This window comes from Saimiri boliviensis, chromosome 16 (assembly GCF_048565385.1).
Source record: "Saimiri boliviensis isolate mSaiBol1 chromosome 16, mSaiBol1.pri, whole genome shotgun sequence".
Classification (NCBI taxonomy): Eukaryota; Metazoa; Chordata; class Mammalia; order Primates; family Cebidae; genus Saimiri; species Saimiri boliviensis.
Window position 1 is genome coordinate 45,867,202 of NC_133464.1, and position 22,565 is coordinate 45,889,766.

General features: G+C 37.7%; 1 protein-coding gene across 1 annotated transcript; it reads left to right on the forward strand.

Moving 5' to 3' along the window:
• Positions 1-2,216: 2,216 nt before the first annotated feature.
• LOC141581529 (uncharacterized) lies at positions 2,217-13,213 on the forward strand. Its single transcript, XM_074387347.1, has 3 exons — positions 2,217-3,222; positions 7,006-7,671; positions 13,017-13,213. The coding sequence occupies exons 2-3, from the start codon at positions 7,050-7,052 to the stop codon at positions 13,211-13,213; spliced, it is 819 nt and encodes a 272-aa protein (XP_074243448.1). The 5' UTR covers positions 2,217-3,222; positions 7,006-7,049.
• Positions 13,214-22,565: the final 9,352 nt, after the last annotated feature.

Genomic DNA, 22,565 nt, shown 5'->3' on the forward strand with positions numbered 1-22,565 from the left:
AAAAGATTTATTAAATTTGGTGGATAAATTCAAATAAGAAAGTCTGTTTTGGACATATCATTATGTTGGATATATAGCTAGCTCATTCATAGCTAAATGATTGTTATTTAAATAATTCTTAGAGTGAATTAATTTAAAAATATTAAAAATAGCTTGCTTTTTTTAAAAACAATTTTTGGTGGATAATAAGCCATTGCTAATTAATGGGATATTTATATCACAACACTACACAATGCTTTCACTAATATATATGCAATATTTTCCAATTTATATTCTTAATAGATTTTTTTATTGCTCACTTTTCCCTAATAAAGTAATCCATACAATCTTCTTTCTTGCTGCTGAATTTGCCAGTTGTGGAGCAAGGGAAAGAGAAAATGAAGGTATGTACCAAAATTGGTGCCTTAATATATCTTATTCAAATCTAGAAAACTAGTCCTCTGTGAATAGTTTAGTTTTAAAATAATTTTATGCATATTTGCTAAACATGCTTAATATTAAAACCACTTATTGAACGCTATTCATAGTCACTAATGTAGTACAATTTTATTGAACATTGCACACATTTTTCTAATAGTGCTTAGATATGCAACTTTAATCTTAGGATAAGGGAAAAAAAGGAATAAAGAGCTAAGAATTGTGTGCTTTAAAGAACTGAAGAAAAACACTAGCTGACTTTTTTTAGTTCCACTTTTAGTGTATGACTTTATTAATATTTATAAGTTGGATTAATTCTCTTTTAAAAATAAAAAAGTAAAACAGTTTTGAAAACCTACATTTAACCAACTCTTTGACAGTATTTCTTTCTAAGACTAGGCAAAGGTTGTAATGGTTTGAGATATAAATATTTATATAAACTGCATACTTTTTTTCTCAATATATTTGTTGACAATTAAATTATTACATTAAAATGCAAACAAAACTATATAGAAGCATAAAACATTTTATACTGACTGTTTTGCGGCTCCTTGAAGATGTGTACTATATTTTTACAGTAGAAATTTTTTAAAACATTGTAATCCAATTCTTGGGAAAGGAAACATGACAGAACTATTCAGTTGCATGTATAGAATCATGTTCAAGTGTGTAGATTAAACTGATCACTGTCTAGGATCAATGATTACATTCTGTACCAGAGAAAAACAACAAATTATAATTTGAATTTTATGTAAATATAGAGTAAAATTATGTAATAAATTGCTTTACTAGGCATCATATTCAGTTATATTAGAAACCCCAGTTCAGCAGAGTGCATCTGTTTTACATTAAACATATAAAATATATAATGCAAGTATATTATAACCAGATATTGCTGTCAAAACATATGGTACTATCTGTATTTCAGTTAATAATATATTTTTTCTTGCCATGAGACTTCTTTACATTCCCAGTGAACAAAACTTCAGTTTTTCTATCTGAAATGCTATGTAACAAAATTAACGAAAAGAAGTCTTCTAACATTAGCCATGAAACTTACATTTGAAAAGGCGAAAATTTATACATTGAAAAAGGTCAAGGAAAATATTACATGGGGAGAAGTAGCAACATTTTTAAATGGATTAAATAAATTAGAGAAAATTCAGTAAGCAGTTAAAAGAAACAGAATTACATATAAATACAAATCACTTGTTAAGATAATACTATCTACTCTCATACGATTGGTAGAAATCTTTTTAGAACCCTAGCATCATAGCATATTGCTACAAAATAGTTCTCAATTTCAGTTGGAAAATATATAAATCTTTATCACTATGAATTATAAGATATCTATCTAGTTTTAGAAATGTCTTTTGTGTTTATCTATAAAAGCACAAAGAAATTACATAGAGGGTTGAGTTAAATGATTATTTATTACCAAAAACAAGCAAAAAAGTAGCAAAATATATGCAAAATTTATACTAAATTTATTGCCTAAGCAGAAGATTAGACATACTAATGAATTATTTAAGAAAAACGTGACTGTCTATGTTACCAGGGAGTCTTAATCTAGAGATAATTTATTTTCTTTCTATTGTAAAAAATAGTACTAACAAGTAAGCAATACTTACTTGTCAATTTTGTAAGCATTGAAAATTGTTACCATGGAACCTTACTTTTTTTTTTTTTTTTTTTTTTTTTTTGTACTTTAAGTTCTAGGGTACATGTGAAGATCTTACAGGATTGTTGCATAGATACACACATGTCATAGTGGTTTGCTGTCTCCAACCCCCTGTGGGGAACGCTCCCGTGTGAGACCCCTAAAAGGCGTGAGTCTCACTATACGGTGAGTTTGATCCCAAACACAGTTTCCTACTGGAGGCAGTCGAGCTATCCGGAATATAGGAACCGAAAGATGATTGATCAGTTTCTAATATCAGCCACAATATCATCAGCCACAATATCGTTTGGGCCTAAAACTATGCGTTGCTGCTAGACCGAGTGACCCCCTACCAGCAACCAGTTCCTGCTTTTTAACCTTTTTTATGACTCTTTTAAGAATAAGTTTTAACCTTTTCTTTACTTACCTGACTGCCTAATGGTTTAACTGTCGATATTTGCAAAGCAAATGCCACCATAAGGGATGGCTTTGATTCCTGACTCAGAGATTCCTGAATGGGAAATTGAGTTAAGTTGAGTTAGGAGTAGACAAAGGAGAATCCGGTTAAAAGATATTCTGATGAGCAAAACCAAAAAACTTTTCACATCTCAGTTCTAAAACAAGATCAAACCGGAGATACCTGCAGCCAGGAGGAATAATGTCTGGATGCAAACAAGCTTTGTGATTACAGGAAATTCTGTTACTTTTTACAACCACTGATTGTGTATCTGACTTCTCAATTGTATAGGCCATGTAAGGTATACATTTGCATTTCCTCTTGCAACCATTGTGTATCTGATTTCTCTATTGTATAGGCCATGTGAGGCATACATTTACATTCCTCTTGCTATGACGTAAACCAGAGCCAAGAAAGTGTATTTATTCCTGGCATTTGAAAAATAAAATTTGCTGTTTAGGCACAGCCTATCAGCCCTCCAGACGCCTCGCTTTCTCTCTCTCTGTCTTTATTATTTTCTCAGGCGCACTCCCTCTTCCAGGTATTGGGACCCTCTTGCAGGTCGAGAGACCCCCGGGCAGACGTGCCTACCCGTCCGGACGGTCCACGACATCTGGCAACCACGACGCGGGGCCTGGACACGAGGGATTACAGTGACGCACATCAATTAAGGAGTGAGGCTGCAGCAGTTAAGTTTTTGAGTTGTTTTCTTAATCGTGTATATACAAGTGTTGATTTTCAAGTTTTCAGGCTGGAGTAAAACATGGGGCATTTAGAGTCTAAGGAATATAAGTTGTTTATACATTTTATGATTAAGACTAGAGGTCGTGATGTAAAGTTTAGTCATGTACAGAAATTTTTGCAAATTGTTCGTGAATTGTGTTCCTGGATCCCTGAAGGTGAAAGTTCGGATGACAAAGCTTGGGGACTTAATGGAGAAAAGCTTAATCAATTTCGCTTTCCAGGTAATGATCTGCCTCAAACTGTCGTATTGACTGCTGTTTGGAGAAAGCTTTGTGAATGTGTTTGTCCTTCTGTTTCTCTCTTAGAAAATTTGACCACAGAAGCTTTGCCTCCGCATGATTGGGGCGGGGGTCCTCGCAGCAGGGCCAAAGGCCCAGAAACTGCTAGCTCAGTTTTAAACTGACATTTTTTTTTTCCTTTCTCTGCCAACTGCAAGCCCCGCCCGCTCAGCTCTCAGGCAAGCTACACCGCCTCAGGTGGCCAAATTTGCATCCAAAATACAATTTAAGAAAAACTTTCTAACTCTGTAAAGCAAGTGACTTGTTAGCTCATTAAAGTGTGAGGCCTGCAACTATAAGGTTGTTGGTTCAAGTCCTCAGTAAATCTAGTCTTTTAGAAAAATTAAAGTTATTGTTTGGGCACCTCGTGGAATATTTACTCTAACTCCTGATAAGCCTATAGCGCAGCTTCTTGTCATACCTGTGAATACCTCTATAGGCAAACCCCTTTCCACTGAGACTCGAGGTTGCTCCGCTTTTGGATCCTCAAATCACGCTTATTGGGTGCAGTCTATTACTGACTCGCCCTGAATTGACTATATGGATTGCTAGCAAGCCTTTTAAGGGTCTGCTAGATGCTAGAGTTGATATTTCTGTTATTTCATCTAATCAATGGCCTTTACAGTGGCCTTCCTCCCCTTCTATGAGTTCTTTACAAGGAATTGGAATGAGTAATAATCCTGAACAATCTACTAATTTATTAAAGTGGACTCATGCTTAGGGACATGAGGGATATTTTCGTCCTTATATCCTTCCAGGACTCCTGTTTAATTTGTGGGGTCGAGATGTTTTAGAAGTGATGGAAGCAAAACTTACTACTGGAAATTTTGCTTGGCAGATTATGAAAAGACAAGATTACCAAGAAGGAAAAGACTTAGGTAAAAATTTACAGGGAGTACCGGAGCCTATTTCTCCTTCTCCAAAATAATGACAAACGAGGTTTAGGGTATTTTTCCTAAGGGCCACTAATTCTCCCGATGCCCAGGCTGATCCTATTTGCTGGAAGTCTGATTCCCCAGTTTGGGTAGAGCAATGGTCCTTGTCTCAAAGATTTCTGCCGCCCGCGAGTTGGTTCGGGAACAGCTTGATGCGGGTCATATTCGGCCTACTAACAGTCCTTGGAATTCTCCTATTTTTGTCATTAAAAAACGTTCTGGTAAATGGAGACTATTACAGGACTTAAGGAAAGTTAATGAAACCATGGAAATTATGGGGCCGCTACAACCAGGCTTGCCCTCTCCTGTTGTTGTGCCGCAGGAGTGGCATCTTATAGTTATTGATTTAAAAGACTGCTTTTTCACCATTCCTTTGGCTCCGGCTGATTGCAAACGTTTTGCCTTTAGCATTCCATCTACCAATTTTGAGAGGCCTTATGATAGATATGAATGGGTCGTTCTCCCACAGGGAATGGCAAATAGTCCTACTTTATGTCAATCCTATGTTGCCAAGGCCATTTACCCAGTACGTCAGGACTTTCCTGATGCTCTACTATTGCATTATATGGATGATTTATTGCTGGCTGCCCCTTCGCAGTCTCTTTTATTTCAGGCATATGAACTCCTAAAATATTGTCTTAATAGAGCTAATCTTATCATTGCTCCAGACAAGGTTCAAACTGTTACTCCTTACCATTATCTTGGAAGACTCATTGAGTCTAACCAGGTCTCCTTTAAAACTCCACTTTTGTCCACAGGTAATCTTAAGACTTTACATGATTTCCAAAAGTTTTTGGGTGATATTAACTGGATTCGCCCTAGTTTAAAACTTACAACAGGTCAACTTAAGCCCCTCTTTGATATGTTAAAGGGTCCTTCCAAACCAACCTCTCCTAGATCGTTATCGGATCCTGCTAAACAGGCTCTGCAACTTGTGCATGACGCCCTCCGTCAACAAAAATTGAACAGAATTAAAGACAATATGCCATGGTGTTACTGCATTCTTCGCACTGCTTACACCCCTACTGGAGTTTTTTGGCAACAAGGGATTTTGGAATGGATCCATCTTCCAGCCAGTCGTGGTAAAGTCCTTTCCCCTTACTTTGACCTGGTGGCTACGTTGGTTGCTAAGGGCAGGCAACGTGCCTTAACTTTGTTTGGCACTGATCCTTTGAAAATTGTTGTTCCATATACTAATGCCCAACAGCAGTGGCTGTGGCAGTTTTCTGACTCTTGGCAAATTGCTTTTGCAGGTTTTTCAGGACAAATTTTATGTCATTATCCTGCTGATAAACTACTACAATTTTATTCACAGTGCTCTCTTATCTTTCCACAAACCTGCGTTAAATCGCCCTTGCATTCTGCTTCTTTAGCCTTTACTGATGGTTCCTCTTCTGGGATTGCAGCTGGAACGGTCAACAAACAGCCGTTTTCCTTCCAGACAAATGAACATTCGGCGCAGCGTGTGGAGTTACTAGCAGTCCAGTATGTTTTAGAAAATTGGGATACGCCCTTAAATATCTATTCTGACAGTCAGTATGTGGTTAATTTGATACAAAATTTAGAAACTGCTCCTCTTTCCTTTTCAGACTCCTCTCCAATAATTCATCTCCTCCTTCCCTTGCAGCAAGCGGTGAGAAAACGTTTTCATCCTTTCTTTATAGGACATATCAGGGCTCACTCTACCCTGCCTGGCCCCCTGACTGAGGGTAATTCATTTGCTGATCAACTTACTCAACATGTTTTCCCTGTTTTATCTCCTATCCAACAGGCCGAGGCTTCTCATGTGCTGCATCACCAAAGTGCGCGCAGCCTTCGTTTGCAATTTAAGATAACCAGAGAGCAGGCTCGACAAATTGTTAAAACCTGTACAGCTTGTTTGCCTCACCTGCCTGTTACCCAACATCACGGGGTTAATCCTCGAGGCTTGCAGGCAGGCCATATTTATCAAATGGATGTCACTCATTTTGCACCCTTTGGTAAATTACAATATGTGCATGTTACCATTGACACCTATTCTCATTTTGTCGTGGCCTCTGCTCATACAGGTGAAGCTGTGAAGGATGTTATTTCTCACTGTTTACAAGTTTTCTCTATTATAGGACCCCCCAAGATTTTAAAGACTGATAACGGTCCTGCCTATACCAGCAAAGGTTTTGCTAACTTTTGTTCTCAGTTTCAGATTTGTCATCGCACTGGCATTCCCTTTAATCCTCAGGGTCAGGGCGTTGTGGAACGCTCCCATGCTGTCCTCAAAACTTTACTACACAAGCTCAAACAGGGCAGCACCCTTCACTTTATTCATAAGACGCCTCACAACTGGTTGCGTCATGCCTTATATGTCCTAAATTTCTTAACTTTGGATGCTAATGGCTTCTCCGCCGCCGACCGTTTCTGGCACCCTCAGGATAAGGCTACAGCTGAGGTCTTGTGGAAAGATCCTTTAGCTAACCAATGGCATGGACCAGATCCAGTCCTCATCTGGGGACGAGGACATGTTTGTGTTTTTCCCAGGTCTGCTGCCTCGCCAATTTGGGTACCTGAACGTCTTGTCAAGCATGGACCAGTTCGACGGCAGAGCAAACACCCTGATTCCTCGATTTCGTCGCCTGACACTGACATCGCCACCCCACCGGAGACGCCGCCGCCTGCGACAGGCACAACGAGTCTGCACACTGCTCCACGGCAGTGCCCTGCCGACCTGGTCTCAACTTCGCCGTCTGACTGCTGAAGCGACCCAGCTTGTTCTTGAACAAGGACACTCCCGTTCCCCTGCAGTCATGTTTATTGCCATGATGGCCATATTGTCCTGCCAGGTTTCCCCCTCCCAAGCTCACTCTGCTGATTCTTCTCAAATCCTTTGGGCTTATGTCCCAGACCCTCCTATCCTCCGTCCTGTTACCTGGACTGACCCTGCTTTTCCTGTTTATTTGAATGATACTTCTCTTTTTGGCTTCCCTTCCTCCACTCATATTACCCCTCAAACTGCCAATTACTCCTATTTTGCCCAAGCTGCTTCTCCCCCTATGTGTTTTTATGCGTCAAAAATATGGGACCAACTTGCTCTCAATATTCGCATTCCCTTCTTGCCCATTCTCCCCTCTACCAACGGTCCCTTTTGCTTTGAATTAGGAATGAAGCACCTCACCACATTCGAAGGCCCTTCTGCCCTCCTTAAGGGCGAAACCTCTTTCTATGCTAGGGACTGGCTTCTCACCTATCTTGGTATCAAAGAGTCATGGAATTCTTCCTCTCCTGATTTCCCGTCTATTCCCCGCTCTCGCTGTCATGCTGTTAACTCCTCTTTTGACCCCTCTCCCCCCTGGAAACTCTGCTACCCTAAACAACGCACTGCCCTTACCTATACCCTTTCTAGTGGTTTTACTCTTTATGATTGGTCTCTCCCTGCGCCGCTCTCTACCTCCTTTGACCGGTACCAGTCCCCCGGCGGCTGGGCCACTCCTGTTTTTTCTACCTCCTCTGGCCGCACATATACGTCTCTCTGGCGTCTTTTTACTGCTCTTACCCCTAGTTATTGGAAGGCCGGTACCCGCAGTGTTTCTTACCCTTCTCACTCCCAACATTATGTTCAAGCCTGTGTTGCTTCTCCTTACGCCTTACTTTATGGTCATATTAACATTTCTGTCTCTTCTGGTCACTATCATATTTCTTGCCCTTCTTGCACTCTTACCAACTGCATTGATTCCTCTATTTTTCCTGCCCATACTATTCTCGTTGTTCATCAACCCCCTTATGTTATGCTTCCTGTTAATGTTTCTGGCCCCTGGTATGATGAATATAGCCTGCAAATTTTACATGACATCCGTGAATTAATTGTCCGCCCCAAACGTTTTCTGGGTATTCTTATTGCTAGTATTTTGACTATTGTTAGTGTTGTGGCCACGGCTGCCACAGCAGCTGTAAGTTTAGCTCACAGTATTCAAGCTGCCACATTTGTTAACCATCTAGCCCATAATGTTTCTGTTTCTTTGGGTACTCAAATTGATATTGATTCTAAATTGGAGGCTAAGCTTAATGCTTTAGAACAAACTGTTACTGTTTTGGGTGACAAGGTTCATAATCTTCAGTCTCGTCTTCGTTTCCGTTGTCATGCTGATTATAATTCCATTTGTGTTACTAGTGCTCCTTATAATGACTCAGAATGGGACTGGCCTCTGGTCCGTGCCCATCTACAAGGCATTTGGAGTCACAACAATCTGTCTTTAGACATTTTTCGCTTACAGCGTCAAATTCATGCTATTGACTTTTCTCGAAGACAGCTGCCGCAGGATGCCACTATTGCCCGCGACATTGTGGACACGTTGTCCTCTTGGACTCGTGGTTTTCATTTACCTTCCCTTTCTACCTTGATTGGCATTGGAGGTTTTCTCCTTGTACTCATCATTCTCTTGCCGTTCCTCTTCCGCCTTGTGTTCTCCTCCCTCCAGCACCTTCAGCTCAAACTTTTTGAGCTGCATTTAAAAACAAAAAAAGAGGGAATTGTGGGGAACGCTCCCGTGTGAGACCCCTAAAAGGCGTGAGTCTCACTATACGGTGAGTTTGATCCCAAACACAGTTTCCTACTGGAGGCAGTCGAGCTATCCGGAATATAGGAACCGAAAGATGATTGATCAGTTTCTAATATCAGCCACAATATCATCAGCCACAATATCGTTTGGGCCTAAAACTATGCGTTGCTGCTAGACCGAGTGACCCCCTACCAGCAACCAGTTCCTGCTTTTTAACCTTTTTTATGACTCTTTTAAGAATAAGTTTTAACCTTTTCTTTACTTACCTGACTGCCTAATGGTTTAACTGTCGATATTTGCAAAGCAAATGCCACCATAAGGGATGGCTTTGATTCCTGACTCAGAGATTCCTGAATGGGAAATTGAGTTAAGTTGAGTTAGGAGTAGACAAAGGAGAATCCGGTTAAAAGATATTCTGATGAGCAAAACCAAAAAACTTTTCACATCTCAGTTCTAAAACAAGATCAAACCGGAGATACCTGCAGCCAGGAGGAATAATGTCTGGATGCAAACAAGCTTTGTGATTACAGGAAATTCTGTTACTTTTTACAACCACTGATTGTGTATCTGACTTCTCAATTGTATAGGCCATGTAAGGTATACATTTGCATTTCCTCTTGCAACCATTGTGTATCTGATTTCTCTATTGTATAGGCCATGTGAGGCATACATTTACATTCCTCTTGCTATGACGTAAACCAGAGCCAAGAAAGTGTATTTATTCCTGGCATTTGAAAAATAAAATTTGCTGTTTAGGCACAGCCTATCAGCCCTCCAGACGCCTCGCTTTCTCTCTCTCTGTCTTTATTATTTTCTCAGGCGCACTCCCTCTTCCAGGTATTGGGACCCTCTTGCAGGTCGAGAGACCCCCGGGCAGACGTGCCTACCCGTCCGGACGGTCCACGACAACCCCCAGTCACCTACATCAGGCATATCTCCCAATGTCATCCTTCCCCAACTTCCCCACCCCACACTGTTCCTCCCCTAGCTCCCCATTTCACAACAGACCCCAGTGTGTGACATTCCCCTTCCTGTGCCCATGTGTTCTCATTGTTCAACACTCACCTATGAGTGAGAACATGTGGTGTTTGGTTTTCCATTCTGTGTCAGTTTGCTGAGAATGATGGTTTCTAGATTCATCCATGTCCCTACAAAGGACATGAACTCATCCTTTTTTATGGCTGCATAGTATTTCATGGTATATATGTGCCACATTTTCCTTGTCCACATTATCATTGAAGGGCATTTGGGTTGGTTCCAGGTCTTTGCTATTATAAACACTGCCACAATGAAAATACCTGTGCATGTGTCTTTATAATAGAAGGATTTATAATCCTTTGGGTATATATCCACTAATGAGATTGCTGGGAATGGAATTTCTATTTCTAGATCCTTGAGGAATCACCACACTGTCTTCCACAATGGTTGAACTAATTTACTCTCCCACCAACAGTGTAAAAGTGTTCCTATTTCTTCACATCCTCTCCAGCATCTGTTGTCTCCAGATTTTTTAATGATCGCCATTCTAACTGGCGTAAGATGGTATCTCAATGTGGTTTTGATTTGCATTTCTCTAATGACCAGTGATGAGGAGCATTTTTTCATGTTTGTTGGCCTCATAAATGTCTTCTTTTGAAAAGTGTCTGTTCATATCTTTCACCCACTTTCAAATGGGTTTGTTCTTTTCTTGTAAATCTGCTTTAGTTCTTTGTAGATTCTGGATTAGCCTTTGTCAGATGAGTAGACTGCAAACATTTTTTCCCATTGTGTTGGCTGTCAGTTCAGTCTGATGATTATTTCTTTTCCTGTGCAGAAACTCTTGTTTAATTAGATCCCATTTGTCTATTTGGGCTTTTGTTGACTTTTTTTTTTTTAGAATTTTAGTCAGGAAGTCCTTGCCTAGGCCTATGTCCTGAATGGTTTTGCCTAGGTTTTCTTCTAGGGTTTTTACAGTGTTGGGTCTTATGTTTAAATCTTTAATCCATCTGGAGTTAATTTTAGTATAAGGTATAAGAAAGACATCCAGTTTCAGCTTTCTGAACAAGGCTTGTCAAAACTGGCATTAATTAAACAGGGAATCCTTTCTTCTTTCCTTGTTTTTGACAGCCCACATAGCCAAGACAATCCTAAGCAAAAGGAACAAAGCTGGAGGCATCATGCTACCTGACTTCGAACTATACTACAAGGGGACAGTAATCAAAATAGCATGGTACTGGTACCAAAACAGAAATATAGACTAATGGAACAGAACAGATGCCTCAGAAGTATGGGAACCTTACTTTAAAACCGTATAATGATAACATCATCATTTTATAGGTAGCAAGTAAACTCTACAATTAGCTTTATTAGGAATAATTTTAGGCTGGGTATAGTGGCTCACACCTGTAATCCCAGCACTTTGGGAGGCCTAGGTGGGCAGATCACGAGGTCAGGAGTTCAAGACCAGCCTGGCCAACATAGTGAAACCCTGGATCTACTAAAGATACAAAAATTAGCTGGGCGTGGTGGTGGCCGCCTATAATCCCAGCTACTGCGGAGAATCACTTGAAACCATAAGGCAGAGATTGCAATGAGACGAGATCACACCACTGTACTCCAGCATGGCACCTGGCACAAGAGCAAGTCTCAAAAAAAAGAAGAATTTTACTTCATTATTTAGCACTAGCAGTGTTGATTGTAAACTCTCACAAAACTGTTTAATTAAATCCTGAAACTTTCATTTTTTTCTATAAAGTTCATGTTACTACTGGGAAGATGGTTCTGCAAATACATCCTAGCTGAAATAATTTTATATCAGTGAACTAAATTAAAGTTGAACTATTTTCTTTCTTTCAACTAAAACCAAATTCAAGTAATGAGGGTTTTATTTATCTATTATGTTCTATAACTTAATAGTTATGCCATTAATTTTTATGTGATAATCAGAGAAAATAATATAAAAGTTCCAAAATCAAATGTTTTTAATACAAAAATAATTAAATCGTATTATTCAAATTGAAACAATATGAGGCATATTGGAGATCTAGCCTATACAAATTATTATATTACCTTTTAATTTACCTTAATTTCAAGTTTAAGTTTATAGGAACCCTTCAAATAACTCTTTTCATTTTTCAGCAGAAAAATAAGATTTTAAAAAATGAAACTGATTTGCTATTTTATGCTGTCATATTTAATATTTTAGATAATTTTGAAGCTGCTTAGTAAATGTTCATTTCTGACAAAATTACTGGCTCAATTGCCAGTATGCTTCATAAAATAATAAAATATAGATGGAGTAATATTTAAGTATCTGCATCTATTATGGAGAATTGCCTTCTGGAGTCATGCATTATTAAAAGTTTCTAACAAGTTATAATGGATGTAAGATAGTAGAATATCATGTATAATGAGTGATTTAAAGGATCATCTCACTGTGCTTTTCAATGGTTCAAAATGTAGATAATAGAGAAGTATAAAAATATTATGTACAACGTTTCTTATGTATCCAAGCTGTTAAAAGGTTTTTTTGTTTGTTTGTTTTTTGTTTTTCCTACTAGTACTGGCAGAGCATACGCGGTTGACACCTGCAATTCCAGCACTTTGGGAGGCTGAGGTGGGGAAACTGCATGAGCTCAGGAGTTTGAGACCTACTGGGCAATATGGTGAGACCTCATCTCTTCAGAAAACAAACAAATACTAAAATGAAATAAAATAAAATAAATTTATTATGCATATTTTAACGAAATGAACAGTTTTTAAGCATAATTAATTTTTGGCATTTGCCACATTTTCATATTACTCAGTTATACTGGCATCACAAGTCATTTTTTAATTCAATGCAATTTTATATAAAAATAAATATAATAAGAGAGTTTGTTTAGTCATGTAATCAAATTGCAGTGATCACATAGGTTTAATATATAGGCATGCCTCATTTCATTGGGCTTCACTTCATTGCATTTCACAGATACCAATTTCTTAAAAACTAATGGTTTGTGGCAATCCTGCATCTAGGATATCTATCTCGTACAGTAGTCAGACAGCTAGACATGAGCTGGAGGGGAGCCTCTGAGAATGGGAATCAGAAAAATCTTGCACCCCAGAGACCACCTGAAACATGCATGCTAGATATCAGCAGAGAGGGTGGGAAACATCCGTGCAGGAAGAAACACCCCTCAAGATGCCCAGTAATCACTCACTTTGCAGTTTAACTGTTACAAGGTAGCTAGCAACATGCTGATAAGAGGAAAGAGGGCAAAGAGAAAGTTCTAAGAGATACACAGGTGAAATAAGCACAGATCTAACTGCCACCTTCCTGGGGTGGAAGTAATGAGCAATGCCCCTATCAAGCAGAATTTGCATGCAATACCAGGCTCACACATGCACATCAACTGACAGTAAGGGAGGATCCCACAAGCCTGGGGCAGGAACTAGGCAGGGAAAGGTGTGACTTAAGGTAGAAATAAGAAACTAGATGATACGGTTTGGCTCTGTGTCTCCACCAACTCTCATCTGGAATTGCAATCCCCACCGGTCAAGAAAGAAACCTGGTAGGAGGTGATTGGATTGTACGGGCAGTTCCCCCATGATGTTTCCATGATAGTGAGGGAGTTCTCACAAGATCTGATGGTTTTTGTATTATTATTTTTTTAGCAATGGCATGATCTTGGTTCACTGCAACTTCTGCCTTCCAGGTTCAAGCAATTCTTCTGCCTCAGCATCAGGAGTAGCTAGGATTACAGGCATGCACTACCACAGCCAGCTAATTTTTGTATTGTTAGTAGAAACAGGGTTTTGCCATGTAGGCCAGGCTGGTCTTGAACTCTTGACCTCAGGTGATCCACCTGCCTTGGGCTCTCAAAGTGCTGGGATTTACAGGCATGAGCCACCAAGCCATCAGAGGATCTGATGATTTGAAAGTGGCAGTTTCGCCTATGCTCTCCCTCTCCTGCTACCTTGTAAAGAATGTGCTTTCTTCCCCTTCACCTTCTACTGTGACTGTAAGTTGTCTCAGCACTCCCTAGCCATGTGAAACTGTGAATCAACTAAACTTCTTTCCTTTATAAATTGCTCAGTCTCAAGCAGTTCCTTATAGCAGTGTGAAAATGGACTAATTCACTAGACAAAGAAAAAGGTGGCGTCTTGGGACAGAGGCAAGAACTTAAAGAATCTGGCATAATAAAACTGCAATGCAAAACTCACTGCACCTGGCGGCTCATTCTCTTTTGAACAGCCCACTCTGCCTTGTCTTTCAGTTGTACTTTCTGCACTACTACTTAACCCTTGCTGCTACTACTGCTGTTTTCAAGAAAGACCAGACTGCTCCTCTCTTAACATGGACTTTCTTCAATAAACTCCCTGCTGCTTATTTTCCTCCCAAAAACCTTTGTTTGTACTACTAATTGATCTCTTCGTCAAATTCTTTCTCACAAGGAGACTAAGAACTGAGGATTCCCCACACTTCCTAATAACATATCAGCAGGATTTTTTTTTTTCTAATATGTGGTCACTTTGTGTCTCTGGTAATTGTTTCAATAATTCCAATTTTAATTATTATAATATTTCTTATAGTGATCGTAATCTATGATCTTTGATATTACCATTGTAATTGTTTTGAGGTACCATAGACCACACCTGTATAAGATGACAAACAATTTAAAAATCTTATGTTCTGAGTGCTCCAACTACTGGCTATTCTCCCATCTCTCTTCCACTTCTTGAGCCCTCTTATTGTCTGAAATACAACAATATTGAAATCAGGCCATTTAATATCTATATAATCACCTCTAAGTGATCAAATTAAAGGAAGAATTGCACATCTCTTACTTTACATCAAAAGCTATAAATGATTAAGCATCCTCAGAATTAATGTGAAAGGTCAAAAGCTAGGCCTCCTGTACCAAACAGCCAAGTTTTGAAACCAACAGAAAAAAATGTGAAGAAAATTCAAAGTGCTATTCTAGTGAATAAGCAAGTTTGTATTCAAGAGAAAAATCTGAAGAAAATCCAAAGTGCTATTCTAGTGAATAACCAAGTTTGTATTCAAGAGAAAAATCTGAAGAAAATCCAAAGTGCTATTCTAGTGAACGCACATATGATAAGAAAGCAAAACAGAATTAATTGCTGATTAGGCAAAAGTTGTCGTGGTCTGGATAGAAGATGAAACCAAACATAACATTTTCTTATGCTAAGACCTAATCCAGACCAAGGCACTAATGCTCTTTAATTCTAAGGAGGCTAACAAAGAGAATGCAACAGAACATCAAAAAACCTATCCATCACAATCAAGTAGGCTTCATCCCATGGATTCAAGGCTGGTTCAACATACTCAAACCTATAAATATAATCAATCACATAAACATAACCAAAGACAAAAACCACATAATTATCTTGAAAGATGCAGAGAATGATTCCAACAAAATTAACAGCCTTTATGTTAAAAACTCTCAATAAACTAGGTATTGATGGAACATATCTCAAAATAATAAAAGCTGTTTATGACAACCCACAGCCAGTACTGTTTTAGCTCATACTGAATAGGCTAAAACTGGAAGCATTCCCTTTGAAAACTGGCACTAGACAAGGGTGCCCTCTCTCACCATTCCTATTACACATAGTAGTGGAGGTTCTGTCCAGGGCAATCAGGCAAGAAAAAAGAAATAAAGGGTATTCGATTAGGAAAAGAGAAAGTCAAATTGTTTCTATTTGCAGATGACATGATTGTATATTTAAAAGACCACTTTGTCTCAGCCCAAAATCTCTTTAAGCTGATAAGCAACTTCAGCAAAGTCTCAAGATACAAAATCACTGTAAAAATCACAAGCATTCCTATACATCAATAACAAACAGAGAGCCAAATAATAAGCAAACTCCAATTCACAACTGCTACAAAGAGAAGAAAATAACTAGGAATACAACTAACAAGGGATGTGAAGGAACTCTTTAAGGAGAACTACAAATCACTGCTCAAGGAAAGAAGAGAGGACACTAACAGATGGAAAAACATTCCATGCTCCTGGTTAGGAAGAATCAATATCCTGGACATGGCCATACTGCACAAAGTAGTTCATAGATTCAAGGTTAAACCCACCAAGCTAAAAATGACCTTCTTCACAGAACTGGAAAAAAACACTTTAAACTTCGTGCGGAATCAAAAGAGAGTCCACATAACCAAGACATTCCTAAGCAAAAAGAACAAAGCTGGAGGCATCACACTACCTGACTTCAAACTATACTACAAGGCTACAGTAATCAAAACAGGATGGTACTGGTGCCAAAACAGAGATATAGACCAACAAAACAGAACAGAGGCCTCAGAAGCAACACCACACATATAAAACCATCTAATCTTTGACAAACCTTACAAAAACAAGCAATGGGGAAAGGATTCCCTGTGTAATAAATGGTGTTGGGAAAACTGGCAAGCCCCTTTCAGAAAGCTGAAACTGACCCCCTTTTTTACACTTTACACTAAAATTAATTTCAGATAGATTAAAGATTTAAACATAAGACCTAGCACTGTAAAAATCCTAGAAGAAAACCTAGGCAAAACCATTCAGGACATAGGCATAGGCAAGGACTTCATGACTAAAACTCCAAAAAAAATAATGGCAACAAAAGCTCAAATAGACAAATGGGATCTAATTAAACTTAAGAGTTTCTGTACAGGAAAAGAAATAGTCATCAGACTGAACCAACAACCAACATAATGGGAAAAATGTTTGCAGTCTGACAAAAGCTAATCCAGAATCTACAAAGAACTAAAGCAGATTTACAGAAAACAAACAAACAAACCCATTTGACAGTGGGTGAAAAGATATGAACAGATACTTTTCAAAAGAAGACATTTATGAGGCCAAGAAACATATGAAAAAATGCTCCTCATCACTGGTCATTAGAGAAATGCAAATCAAAACCACATTGAGATACCATCTTACGCCAGTTAGAATGGCGATCATTAAAAAATCTGGAGACAACAGATGCTGGAGAGGATGTGGAGAAACAGGAACACTTTTACAGTGTTGGTGGGATAGTAAATTAGTTCAACCATTGTGGAAGACAGTGTGGTGATTCCTCAAGGATCTAGAAATAGAAATTCCATTCCCAGCAATCCCATTAGTGAGTATATACCCAAAGGATTATAAATCCTTCTATTATAAAGACACATGCACAGGTATTTTCATTGTGGCAATGTTTATAATAGCAAAGACCTGGAACCAACCCAAATGCCCATCAATGATAACGTGGACAAGGAAAATGTGGCACATATACACCATGGAATACTATGCAGCCATAAAAAAGAATGAGTTCATGTCCTTTGTAGGGACATGGATGAATATGTAAACCACAGTTCTCAGTAAACTGACACAGAACAGAAAACCAACCACATGTTCTCACTCATAGGTGAGTGTTGAACAATGAGAACACATGGGCACAGGAAGGGGAATGTCACACACTGGAGTCTGTTGTGAAATGGGGAGCTAGGGGAGGGACAGTGTGGGGTGGGGAAGTTGGGGAGGGCTAACATTGAGAGATATGCCTGATGTAGGTGACTGGGGGATGGAGACAGCAAACTACCATGAAATGTGTGTATCTATGCAGCAATCCTGCAAGATCTTCATATCTACCCCAGAACTGAAAGTGCAATAAAACAAAGATATATCTCTTACACACAGACACACACACACACACACACACACACACACACACACACACAAAGAAGGGTGACAGAAATGAGAACGCAGCAGAAAAAAATATACATATATTTGAAAGTTGCAATGTTGGTTCATGAAATTTAAGAAAACAAGCAATCTCCATAACAAAACTGCAAAGTGAAGCAGCAACTGTTGATCGAGAAGCTACAGCAAATTTTCCAGAAGATCTAGCTGAAATAATTGATGATGATAGCTACAATAAGCAATGAATTTTCACTGCAGACAAAATAGCCTTATTATTTTTTTAATGTGCTACTGGATTCAGTTTGTCAGTATTTTGTTCAGGGTTTTTCTATCCATGGTCATCAGGAATTTTGAACTGTCATTCTCTTTTATTGTTGTGTCCTTGTCTGATTTTGAGTATCAGGGTAATGCTGGCCTCATAGAAGGAGTTAGGGAAGATTTGCTCCTCTTCAATTTTTTAGAATAGATTGTGGAGAATTGCTTTAGTTGTTCATTATGAGTTTGTTAAAATTTGACAGTGAATCTGTCTAGTCCTGAGCTTTTTTTTACTGAGACAGTGTTTACTACTGATTCAATCACATTATTCATTATTAGTTTGTTCAGATATTTTATTTCTTAGTGACTCAATCCTGATAGGTTGTGCATATCCAAGATTTATCTACTGTCTCTAGATTTTGCAGTTAACTTAATAATTGTTCATACTAGTCACTGATAATTTTTTGAATTTATTTGTGTCAGTTGTAATGTCGCCTTTTTTGTTTCTGATTTCATTTGGTTCTTTTTTTTTTTTTTTTTCAGTTTGGTTAGTCTAGGTAGCAGTTTATCAATTTTTTTTTCCAAAAAACATATTTTTTTATTTTGTTAATTTTTTGTCTTTATTTTTCTTGGTTATGCTCTTTTTATTTATTTTTTTTTTTTCTACTAAATTTCAGGGTTTTTTTTTCTTGATTTTCTAATTATTTGAGGTGCATTGTCAGATTGTTTGCTTGAAATCTTTGTACTTTTCAATGTAGGTATTTATTGCTCTACATTTCACTTTTAGCATTTCTTTTGCTGTATCCAATAGTTTCTGATATGTTGGGCTTCCAAGTCTGTTTCAAGAAATTTATTAATTTTTTTCTTACATTATTGATCCAGTGGTTTCTCAGGAGCATGTTTCTCATTTTCCATGTTCACTTTTTTATTTCTGGTTTTATTCCATTATGATCTGTGAAGAACTTTGGTATTATCCTGATTTTTAAAAAATATATGGAGATTTTTGTGTCTGTGTCCTACACGTGGTCTGTCTTGGAGAATATTCCATGTGCTGATGAGAATCGTATTGTCAGGCTGTAAATTTTCTGATTTTCATGCTGTTTCCTTCTTAACAGCACCCAAGTCACCCTTTGAATGCTTTGCTGCTAAGAAATTTCTTCTGCCAAATACTCTAAATCATCTCCCTCAAGTTCAAAGTTCCACAAATCTCTAGGGCAGGGGCAAAATGCTGCCAGTCTCTTTGCTAAAACACAGCAACAGTTACCTTTACTCCAGTTCCCAACAAGTTCCTCATTTCCATCTGAGACCACCTCAGCCTGGATTTCATTGTCCATATATTATCAGCATTTTGGTCAAAACCATTCAACAAGTCTCTAGGGAACTCCAATCTTTCTCACATTTTTCTATCTTCTGAGAAATTGTTCCAACCTCTGCTTGTTAGCAAGTTCCAACTGCTTCCACATTTTTTGATATCTTTACAGCAGTGTCTTACACTAACAGTACCAATTTACTGTATTAGTCTGTTCTCACACTGCTGACAAAAATATACCTGGGAATGGGTAATTTATAAAGAAAAAAGAGGTTTAATGGACTTGCAGTTCCACATGGTTGGGGAGGCCACAGAATCATGGAGGAAGGCAAAAGGCCCATCTCCCATGGTGGCAGGCAAGACAGAATGAACAGAATGAGAGCCAGAGGAAATCCATTATAAAACCACCAGATCTTCTTTGTAAAGGTGAGTGCGGTATTCTCTAGTTAGCAATCTTTTTTTTTTTTTTTTTTTTTTTTGAGATGAAGTTTCGCTCGTTACCCAGGCTGAAGTGCAATGGCGCAATCTCAGCTCACCACAACCTCCTCCTCCTAGATTCAAGCATTTCTCTTGCCTCAGCTTCCCGAGTAGCAGAGATAGTTAGCCATCTTGAAGTCCTTCTCTGATTACTGATTTTTAGTTCTTTGAATTATTTTATTTTCATAGGAATAAATTTTGTATTATGTAAGACAGGGATTTTGAGCTGCTTTGTTCCCCTAAATACTCTTAAAGTAACATTATACAATTTACTGGAACTTAGAGTATCTCTCCTTGGAAAGCTCAATATGTCATCTGGTATCTGGCAACCACCCACTATGAGCTGGTTAGAAATGCATAGTTAGATTTCACTCCAGACTTAGAAAATTGAACTCAAATTTTTATGAGATTCTAATGTAATTCCTGGAAACACTGAAATCTAAGTAGCACTAATGTATAGTCTTTTTTTTTTTTAATTGTACTTTAGGTTCTGGGATACATGTGCAAGTCATGCAGGACTGTTGCATAGGTACATACACGGCAATGTGGTTTGCTGCCTCCATCCCTCCATCACCTATATCTGACATTTCTCCTCATGTTATCATTCCCCAACCTCCCCACACCTTCTGTTCCTCCCCTAGCCCAACCAACAGACCCCAGTGTGTGATGCTCCCCTCCCTGTGACCACATGTTCTCACTGTTCAATACCCACCTATGAATGAGAACATGCAGTGTTTGATTTTCTGTTCTCATGTCAGTTTGCTGAGAATGGTTTCCAGATTATCCATATCCCTACAAAGGACACAAACTCATCATTTTTATGGCTGCATCATATTCCATTGTGTATACACATTTCCCTTATCCAGTCAATAATCAATGGGCATTTGGGTTGGTTCCAGGTCTTTGGTATTATAAACAATGCCACAATGAACATACGTGTGCATGTGTCTTTATAACAGAACAATTTATAATCCTTTGGGTATATACCCACTAATGGGATTGCTGAGTCAAGTGGGATTTCTATATTTAGGTACTTAAGGAATTGCCACACTGTCTTTCATATTGGGTGAGCTAATTTACACTCCCACCAACAGTGTAAAATTGTGATGTAGAATCTTGAAAGAAAAAGAGTGATTATAATGAATAGTTTTCCCCCTAACATAGGTTAGCACTATCCTTGTTTATATTTTAATTCTCTAAAGATACTACATTTATATGAATTACGTTAGTATGAGGAACTCTGAATGAAATCAAAAATTAGTCTCTGCACTTAGTTCCTAAATCTGTGTTGCTCATACCTGTTAGTTTCTCTCAATCAGCTATTTATTTTTTCACAAAAAGAATAAACATGTTCTACCACAGAGTAAATAGTTAAATCATAATATAAGAAGATAATATTATATAAAATGTGTATATTTTTAAAAAGTTATAAGACTGGAGTCAAGTCATGTTTTAAGACAAGGAAACCATGAAAAATATTTTCTAAATATTTTTATTTCTAAATATTGAATAGAGGCATCACCAGAGATACAATAGGCAATACAGAAAAAACTTATGTAGCAATTCCAGAGCCCACTAAAAGTCATCTAGATCAAAATATATTATTTCCTCTGTTTAATCAATGTATGAGCATGAAAAATATAAAATTTAAGATTTATATTTAAAGTATTTGCTTTTAGATAGACATATCATTTTAACAAATATAGACACGTGTATAAACACATATATGGGTCTTAAATGAAAATGAGTAATATATAGATAGATACTTAAAACATCATTGGTCTATTTATTTTCATAGATACCGGAAGAGATAACAACTATAATAGGTCCTGAAATTTTTTAATATTTATGAATAAAGAAACAGAAATAGATCCATTGAATCACACTAAAATGAGAAACTTCGGTGGCTGGAGGAAACTTTGAAGGGGGAAGTAAGAATATCAATGATAGGGAGAAAGTACTAGTACTTCCTTTTATTGGGTACAATTACCCAACAAAAAGCTTAAAGGTAAAAACAACTTTCCCTGTCTCAATTTCTTTAACACCATTTCTGATGGTATAAAATATACAGACATTTTTTCAGTTACATATGCTATTTTTTTTTCACTAAAATTAGAATTCTTGATTGCCTCTTTCAACATAGGTTTTTCTAGTGACCTGTCATGTAATTTTGTAATCGAATGCAATTTGGTGCTTTTCATGAATAGTGGCAGTAATAATGACAATGAGTTAACATTTATTGAGTGCTATTACTATATTTCAGAAAATGTGCTATGAGTTAATGCCTATAAACCTCCTAACACTCTGCCCAACACATGATAGGCAGTCAATATATGCTAGCCAATACTGCTAGTATTACTGTTACTACTGCTTCTGCTACTATTATTGTTACTATTTAACCTTTAGAACAACCCTTTTAAGCGGGTATTATCCTTACAATATTTTAGATATGAGAAAACTGACATTCAGAGATAGATTAAATAACATGGACAAATCACCCAATGTCTAAGTAAAGCAGCAGTATCTTCACTGAGAATTGATTAAACAGCCTAAATTTATCAATATGTACTAAATTATGTGCCTCAATTCTTATCTTAATATTAATTCTAATGAAAGCCACAACAGATAAAAATATACTCAAATTATAAAAGTTATATTATCAACTCTCTGGAAGTTGTTGTTCTCTGTTCTCACAAAATACTGACATTTGTCTAGGGCAAATGGATTCCTCTGCTTATAAAATTAATACAGTTTTAATAAAAGCAAAACTTTATTTAAAATGACTGCACACTAAATTTAAAATAGTAGCCCTTTTTACCCTAAATGATATGATTTTATGAAAAA

What these genes read in the sequence shown, in the direction of transcription:
- LOC141581529 (XM_074387347.1), top strand. Translation starts at nt 7,050, where the DNA reads ATGGACCAGTTCGACGGCAGAGCAAACACCCTGATTCCTCGATTTCGT. An exon ending in CCCTTCTGCCCTCCTTAAGG is followed by an intron (nt 7,672 to 13,016) that starts GCGAAACCTCTT and finishes TCCTGCATCTAG; the next exon opens with GATATCTATCTCGTACAGTA.